Source organism: the organism of the source record quoted next, unplaced genomic scaffold (genome assembly GCF_019419815.1).
Source record: "Pyrus x bretschneideri cultivar Hongxiangsu unplaced genomic scaffold, Pyrus_bretschneideri_v1 Contig50, whole genome shotgun sequence".
NCBI classification, from domain to species: Eukaryota; Viridiplantae; Streptophyta; class Magnoliopsida; order Rosales; family Rosaceae; genus Pyrus; species Pyrus x bretschneideri.
The window spans coordinates 2,084,377-2,093,155 of record NW_025999788.1 but is presented as its reverse complement, the minus strand read 5'-3'; the positions used below and the strand labels follow the sequence as shown (position 1 = coordinate 2,093,155).

Below are 8,779 nucleotides of genomic sequence, written 5' to 3'. Positions count from 1 at the left end.
ATGCGTAAGTTCATATGACATTCGAAAAAATTTCCCTTGTCATTGATTGCTTGGAAGCATTGTTGTGTGCCTAAGGAGGAAGGTGGTTTAGGTCTTAAACAGTTAGTTGTTTTGAACCGCTCTTTGTTAATGAAGAAAGTTTGGATATTTTTTCATCTGATTCGGCTGGTTGTTCTTTTTTTTTTTTTTTTTTTTTTTTTCCTATAGAAAAGGAAAGTGAGAAGTTCGTATGCTCGTTCTTCAATTTGGTCTGGCATTAGATTACATTGGTCTTCTATTTGTTGAGCAAAGTAGATGGTTAGTGGGTTTCCAGTGAAAAGATTTATTTCTGGAGAGAATTTTGTTGGATCACCGTTGTTTGATCTTTTTGGTGTTAGAAGGGATGATGTTGATAGTCTTGAGGACACGGATGCTGATTTTATAAATGATGGTGTTTGGTCTTTCCTCCAATATTTCAACTGCACTTTCCTTTTATTTGCGAGTTTCTTCGGAAATATGTAACTATTTCCATGGCTGGCTAAGGATCCGATATGGTAATTTGGGAGCCCTCTCCTTCAGGTGAGCTCTCTGCTCGTGATGCATATAATTCATAAGGCCTCGTTTGCCGGTTGTTGGTTGGGGGAGATTGATTTGGTCTAAATTTATTCCTCCTAGAATGTCTATATTGGCATGGAAAGTTTTATGTGGTAGTGTTTTGACTGAGGACATGCTGCAAAAACGCTAAATTTTTATGGCATCTACATATGTTTTATGTTGTTTGCATATAGAATCTTTTGAGCATGTTTTTGTTATATGTACTTATACCATGTCAATTTGGCAGCATATTTAGGATTCTTTTGGCTTGGTTACACTTCATGGCTCCTTATTAGAACGCTTTCACCACTAGTTAGCCTTGAATAAAAGTTCACAATTACGAGATTTGTGGTTGCATCTTTTGTTTCGACTTTGTGGTGTATATAGTACTTGAGAAACCAAGCTCGGCGTGAAGGATTTAGTGTTAATGTTGCTTATGCCTTTAAGCTTATAGTTGATCAGATCCATTATTCAAATAGAATACGGTCTGGTTATATGAATAACGATGTTCGTGCTTTATGTGTGTTGAAGAGGTTTGGTGCTACATGTATGCCTCATCAAGCCCCCATCATTTTAGAGGTGTGTTGAATTCCTCCCTATCCTGGTTGGGTTAAGTTAAATATTGATGGTGCTTGAAAGAGTGGTTACTATTATGCTGTTACGGTGTTGTGTTTTGGGATTTCAAGGGTTAGTTCTTGGTGACTTTTGTTCTAACTTGAAGATTCCTAGCTCTGTTGCAGCGGAGGTAATAGCTATAATCAATGCTATTGAATTAGCTTCAGTTCAGGATTGGAATTTTATTTGGTTGGAGGCTTATTCTGTTTTGATTCTTGATTTCTTTCGCTCTCCTCAATTCGTGGAAGAATTGCTTGCATAGAATTTCCCAAATGCATTTTCGGTCTTCTCACATTTATAGGGAAGGTGATCAAGTTGTTGCCCCTTGCAAATCATGATTCCTCTTCTACTAGTATTGTTCAGGATTCTCCTCCTGATTTCATTTTGCCATATCATCAACGTGACCATGTAGGGCTTCCACATTACTGAACTTTTGTTGGCCGTGTTATATTTTATATAGGTTGTTCGAGGTTTTATTTGATATGAGTGTTATCATGGTCACAGTTAGGCTTTATGTCCCCTTGACAAATTGTATTTTCCTTCTTTTTTTTTTTTTTAATAAAGATCCTTCATTGTAACTTCCCATGACAACAACGCTAGAATGGGATTGACTTCGTGGTTTTAACGGGAAAAAAAAAATCCCTTAATTTATTTGAGAATTCAAAGAAACAAAATATGTAAAATTACATGGTGCAATATGAAAAAATTAAAACTTCATTACTTATTTTAAAAATCACTTCAAATTTGAAGGTGAAAACTATTAATTAGCTATTATTATTATTATTACTATTACTAGCATATGCCTACACACATTTTGCGTGAACATTTTTTTTTTTTTAAAGGGGGAAGGAGAGAGAGAACATGGAAGTAGGTTAGGGAGAGTCTTTTATTTTTAGGAAAACTAATGAAAATGACTTGAAAACTTTGAGTTTTAAGGATAAGGACAAAATAAAAGGTAAAATGAATAGTACCAGGATTGATTTTATAGTGTAAAAATATGGTTTTTTGTTAAATTGAACAGTACCATGAGCTTTTCGTTAAAACTCCCTTTATTTTTTGTTCTGTAATTCAAATATATGTTAGCATCACATGTGGGTGAGACTTTAAAAGAATATAAAATTTAGATTGTGCAAAATTACTTTATTACCTTTGATTTTATTTTGTGATAAAATACTAAATTACCTTCCACATTTTTTATTGACATTAGTATAGTTTAGATTATCATTATTATTTGTCGTCATTATCTTGTTTCGTTTGTGTGTTATTAAATATAAAACATCTTCATCCAATAAAAAATTGCCAACCAGTCCAACTTCAACTGCTTCACAAAGTCATACTTGTAAGATTTTGTCATCTTTGTTTTCAGTCTTTTAATAAGCATACTAGTTCGTCATTGCCTTGAACAGTAAGCAACATAAGATTCCCTTGTGCAAGTTTCATTAACAAATCAACTAGCTAGACCACTAGAGATAATCTGAAAAGCAAAGCAAACATCCCAAGAAACCAAACAATATCTGACAAGACCGTAAAAAACTGAAACTTTCATATAAGCTAGTTGTCACAAAAGAAATTTTGCGACGGTCACACTGCAAAAATTACTCTTACAATCGTATAAGACTATAATTCCATCAAACAGATTGAAGGAAATTATAGAATCGAGTTGACAAATTTAGATACAAAATATAACCTAATAGAATATTATTAGTACATTCATATATCTCAGACCAGCTAAATTAACTAGGAGACTTTCTTTTGGTTCTTGGCCTTCCAATCTTTGATATCAGCTTCAATCTTTGCCTTCACACTTTTTTGGAACCCTGGATAGGGTTCATACCCAAAAGCCAAGTGAAGAAGCTCAAGCAACACAAAGTACGGCCCTGTTAGAAGTCCTTCAAGAAAGTTGTCTGAAGGGGCCCTCTTCTCAAAAATCCCATGGCCTACGACCTGTCCAGCCCAACTGCAGAACTGACCACCCAGAACCACCTTCCACGACTTAGAAAACCCTAGCTCAGTGCCAAGAATACTGGCTCCAACCCAGCAGAGAATACAGATCAAAGCTGCCAAGGACCCAGCTTTCTTGTCCAATTTGACATAATACAGACAATACGCCAAAGTGAAAACAAACCCCAAACTTAATTCGAGGCCATGAACTGGGAAACTGTAGAGAGAAGGTGTGAAGTGGAAAAGAAGAACAGAAGTGAAGAACAATGGCCACACCAAGAAAGTGTGTATGAATATGTTAATTGGGTTGTTGTGATATGCTCCATAGAAGGCAAACTGCTTTTCAAGATCAAACAATCCAGTCCTCCCCATGAGTTTTTTATTTGCAGAACTGAATTTCTTTTGCTGGAAAAAGGGGATACTATCCTGGGAGAATGAAGATTTTCCTAGGAAAATGAAGATTTTGTGGAAGACTTAGACTTGAAGGAAATCCAATGGGGGAGGGAGTATAAATAGAAGGAGCAAGTAGACAGCGCAGTAGTGTAGAAAGTACGAGCCTAAAAGCAGTAAAGGTAAAGCACATCGGAACTTGGAAGTTTCCTGCATCCTACTTTGAAGTTTCTTTGTTGACCGTTTAAAATGTGCACTGAAAACGTCTATGGCCATTCAGTTTAATATTGTGAACCGTCGACTCGTATTGACTCGTATGAAGAGAATCTAGATGGATTGAACTGCACGGCATTGAGATGGTTAAACTATACTTTATAGCAAAGGATGTGATTGGGCTATGTATTTAGAGAACTTTACCTACCATTGTTTTGTCCCTATGGCTGGCAACCATGCACTCTTTTGATTGGGCCAGGCCATCTATTCTTGTAAAGTCATCTATGGTCTAGACTACTCCTAGTGGAACCGTGGAAGCAATCCAACGCACTCCTTTTATACATACAAGAGTGAATGTTTTTCGTTTGAGCTATAAACTCATTGCATGACACTTTTTGTTCAATTTAATTACAATGATATTGTTATGAACTTACGACATACCCCTTGGTTCTTCATGTCCCACGTAATCCAAAGCATTGTGATTATGCAAGATATCTAAAGTGAGGCCTAAAATAGTCAAGGTGCGGGAAAATTTGTTAAAATGTATCAAGCAGCTTATTGGTGGCCAATTACAAAAATATTGGGAGCTTCGTACCTCTGTGAATAAATTTTTTTGGATCCACCGCTGCAAGTTCTTATAACCTATTATGGAATCAAACGAGAAAAGATAGAAGAAGGTATAAATGGAAACGTCGCTAACATTCTCCATATATTTCTCATTTCGTTGTGTTGAAACTTATAAGTAGATTATGTCTAGGCAACTTTTGCCAAAACAAACTAGAGAAACTTGCTATGCTTTTAGTCTCAACCCAAAACCTTCTCAATAGCCATGCTATGCTTTTAGCATTTTACAAATTAATTGCTTTAGGCTATAAGTATTACTATAGACAATCACAATGTCAATTGTTAAAGTTAGAAAATATGAAAATATATACAATATTCAAGTGCATGTAGTAGCTTCAGATGCCATTAATCATATGAAAAGGAGTATAGGAACATGCCAATATATGGGGTAAGTAACAAGAATAAAGAATCTCACGCCAGTAGACGTAGTGGGCCAGTAGTTGAAGAGTCGAAAGTCTTGAGACAATTTTTGTACGTCATTTTGCCATTAAAAGGTAAAGTTTTATTTTAGGCCTCATTCATTCCTCTCCGCCCTTTCTGATCTGAATGGGGAAATTTGAAAAAAAAAATATCCAAAATTATAATCGGATTTGGATCCTCACCGAATTTCCTTCTTGGAAATCTTAGAGATTAACGAAAACGGACTGTTGATCAAAAATCGTGTGATCCTAATTAAATGTTTTTTTTATTTTTAAACGTAAAGCATCATCGTTTTACGTGAAAAATTATAAAAACAAAAAAAATTGTGGCCGCACGATTTTTGATCAACGGTCCATGTTAGTTGATCCCTAGGATTCCCAGGAAGGGGATCCAGCGAGAATCCAAATCCATTATAATCCATATAAAATTGTAGAAAAACTAATGAAAAAAGTTTGAAAACTTTGAGTTTTAACAATAAAAACAAAATAAAGGGTAAAGTAAATAGTACTCAGATTGACTTTTTAGTCTAAAAATATGATTTTTCGTTAAAGTGAATAATACCATAAGTTTTTCGTTAAAATTTTCTAAAATTATAGCTACCGTTTTAAGTTTATAATAATTATAATTAAAAGTTGATAATATAGTACTAATATACCTTTAAAATGATGTTTTCCAGAAAGAACCAAAACCTAAACCTAAATTACAATGAAAATGAGGATCGTCTCCTTCTACACCTCCAAGCCCATTTCCTTCTCCAAAATTGAGATTAATTATGTGCTATTCTCCAGCATTGTCATCTTCCTCTTCTTGGTTTTCCATGTCTACATCACTACGCCCTAGCACTTGGCCCGCGTGTTCTCCGTGCTAGAGCTCGTCTAAGGGTTAGCCGCCATGACCCTACAACCCCTACCTTCATTGTTGACCTCCAACTTAAACTAGAACCCACATCTGCCTTCCCCTTCCGTCCGCCCCCCTTCCTTCACCACCAAAACCAAACATGAATATGGACCTGCAAAATTAAACCCAGATCAACAGTTATGCCTGGACCAATCCCATAGACCCGTGTCTCCGCCGTGACCTGGATCTCTGGCCCGACCCGTTTTCTGGGCAAGCTTCACAGGTGACTTTACGGCAAACTCCGGCTACAAGCACCGTCACCACCACCACCACCGTTCCACTACTCTTGGTGCCACGAACAGGACCCACCAGATTTCACGCTGTTTGGCCGCCGTTCATGGCGGATCGAACCATGAAATTCCCAGGATTTTGACTCCGGGAAGGCGTTCGAACATCCATCGTCACCCTCATTCCCTCTTCCGTTCTTCCCCCGTCCCTTCACCAAAAAGACATTTGAACGTATTTTCTTCCAGTTTAGTCTTTTGCGTTAATGGGTCTTTCTGCAAAAATGTTAGGGTAATTTGTTTTGTTTTTCTGAATTTTTTGTGTGGCTCTGAATTTTTTGGGTGGCGGGTTGGGGAAAGCCTTTGCCGCTAAAAATATTGTGAAAAGTCTTTGCCGCTAAAAATATTATGAAAAGTCTTTGCTGCTATAAATATTCTGAACTTATGGTTTTGCCGTTGCTACTACTTCAATGGAGAAAGCCCTTGCCGTTATAAATATTGTTAAACCCGAATGGGAGATATCAATAGTTGAGTAGTAACATGGTGGTAGGGATGATAATTCTAACGGTTAAATTCGATAACCGTGGATAATTGTCCAAATGGATTGGATTGGATTTGGATAAGAAAATTCAGGTATGGTATGGATATGGGGAAAACCATGAACTTTATTCGGTTATGGTTTTGGATATGATTATAGGGATCCTCAGTCCGAATCCGACCCAAATATTATATACACACACATACGCACACACATTTGATATATAATATAATTTTATTCAATTTACTGAACTGATATGTGACGATATGATGCAATCATAATGTCTCAATTTACATTTTGATTTCTTTTATTCAATATATCGTCACATGATGCATCAAAGAGTACCTATTGAGCTGCCAACATGCACCAATTTCTTAACAATGAAACTCCTGAAGAGAGATGAATCTGGTAAACTTGGAACATTTGATAATTGATATATAAAATGATTCAATTAATTAATTTTGTTGAGTATAACAATAATAGTATTGAATTGATGAAGTTGTTGGTATGCCCCTTGCATGATGTTTGGTGCATAATAAAGATAGTATAGAGTTTGATGTATGCATAATGAATTAGTATAGGGAGGGCTCGGTAAATTGAATAAAAAGAATATTTAAGTCTTAAGAAGAAACAATAAATACCCCAACTGATTGTAATCTAGCACCTACATTGAATCCAAGTATTGTGCAACAAGAAATACCAAATCAAATTGCTCGGCCCCAAGATATACCAACTCCAAATGAGGTCGCTGGTGAGATTGAGGAACTTGGAGGTGATGATGGTGAAGGTAATAATTCGAGACTTCGCAGTTTGGTGTGGCAACATTACATAAGAACAGTTGTTGATGGGGTGATGAAAGCAATATGTAATTATTGTAACAAGAAGCTTGGTGGGAACACTAGAAATGGAACCAGCCATTTGAGGCATCATGTGACGACATGTCCGTGTCGGAGACAAAAAAAATTGAAGCAAACGCTAACCCAAAAAGTGGGAGATGGGAAAGTAGAGTTGTATACATTTGATCAAGAAAGTGCAAGGAGAGCTCTCGCCCAAATGATAATATTGCATGAGTACCCTATTTCCATGGTTGAGCATGTTGGATTTAGAAACTTCATGAGTGTTGTCCAACCGTTGTTTAAGGTTGTTTCAAGAAACACAATCAAGAGTGATATCCTCAAAATATATGATTATGAGCGTTCGAATGCAATTGTTGGATGAAAATAAGAGTAGAATTGCCATAACTACTGATATGTGGACTGCAAGTAATCAGAACAACGGATTTATGGTAATAACGACACATTTTATTGATGACTCTTGGACGTTGCAGAGCCGAATAATAAGGTGATATTTTTAATACTTTAATTTCTATTTAATTATTGTCTAGCTTTAGATTTATATTTCAGAATCTTTATTGTAACCATCTTCTTTGTAACTTTTTCAGATTTATTTATGTGCCTTGTCCGCATACAGACCTCCGAGATACTTTCAGATGTTTTGATTGAATGCTTGCTAGATTGGAACCTTAATCGTAAGCTTTCTACCTTAACCGTAGATAATTGCACTACAAATGATAAAATGATTGATCTTATTCTTGAAAAACTTTCTAGTAGTTCACTTTTGTTGGGTGGAGGGTTCTTTCACATGCGTTGTTGTGTGCATATATTAAACTTGATTGTGAAGGATGGTCTGGAAGTGATTGGTGGTGGTGTTGAGAAAATTCGTGATAGCATTGTTTACTGGGCAACAACACAAAAAAAAGAGGAAACGTTTGAGGAAGCAGCACGTCAGTTGAAGCTTCCAAGCACTATGAAGATGGTGCTTGATTTAAAACTCAGTGGAATTCCACTTTTTTAATGATTCAATCCGCTTCGATTTACAAGGATGTTTTCCTTTGTTTGAAACAACAAGAGTCGCAATATAAGTGTTTGCCTGATGATAGACATTGGGCGATGGCAAGAGAGATTTGTGAGAAGTTAAAGTTGTTTTATAATGTCTCTGAGTTGTTTTCTGGAACTAAGTACCCTACAACAATCTTTATTTTCCAAAGATTTGTGAGATCAGGTTGTCGCTAACCCAATGGCTTACCTCTAGACTTGATGAAATAAAAAATATGGCAAGAAGTATGATTGAAAATTTTGATAAATATTGGAGATTCATGGAATAATGTTTGTAGCTACCATATTAGATCCAAGATTCAAGATGAGGTTGATTGAGTATTTCTTTCCTCTTATGTATGGGCAATATGCTTCGAATGAAGTTGATAAGATTCACAAATATTGTTATGATTTGGTAAAAGAGTGTGGATCCAATCATATCTCTAACATAGGTCATCAACCATCATTCA

General features: G+C 36.1%; 1 protein-coding gene across 1 annotated transcript; it reads right to left on the bottom strand.

The window, feature by feature from the left end:
- Positions 1-2,714: 2,714 nt before the first annotated feature.
- Positions 2,715-3,707, bottom strand: LOC103945977 (2-hydroxy-palmitic acid dioxygenase MPO1). The gene has a single exon (XM_009356577.3). It carries the CDS (start codon positions 3,499-3,501, stop codon positions 2,926-2,928), a length of 576 nt encoding a protein of 191 aa, XP_009354852.1. The 5' UTR covers positions 3,502-3,707; the 3' UTR covers positions 2,715-2,925.
- Between the last annotated feature and the right edge of the window lie 5,072 nt (positions 3,708-8,779).

What these genes read in the sequence shown, in the direction of transcription:
- LOC103945977 (XM_009356577.3), bottom strand. Translation starts at nt 3,501, where the DNA reads ATGGGGAGGACTGGATTGTTTGATCTTGAAAAGCAGTTTGCCTTCTAT.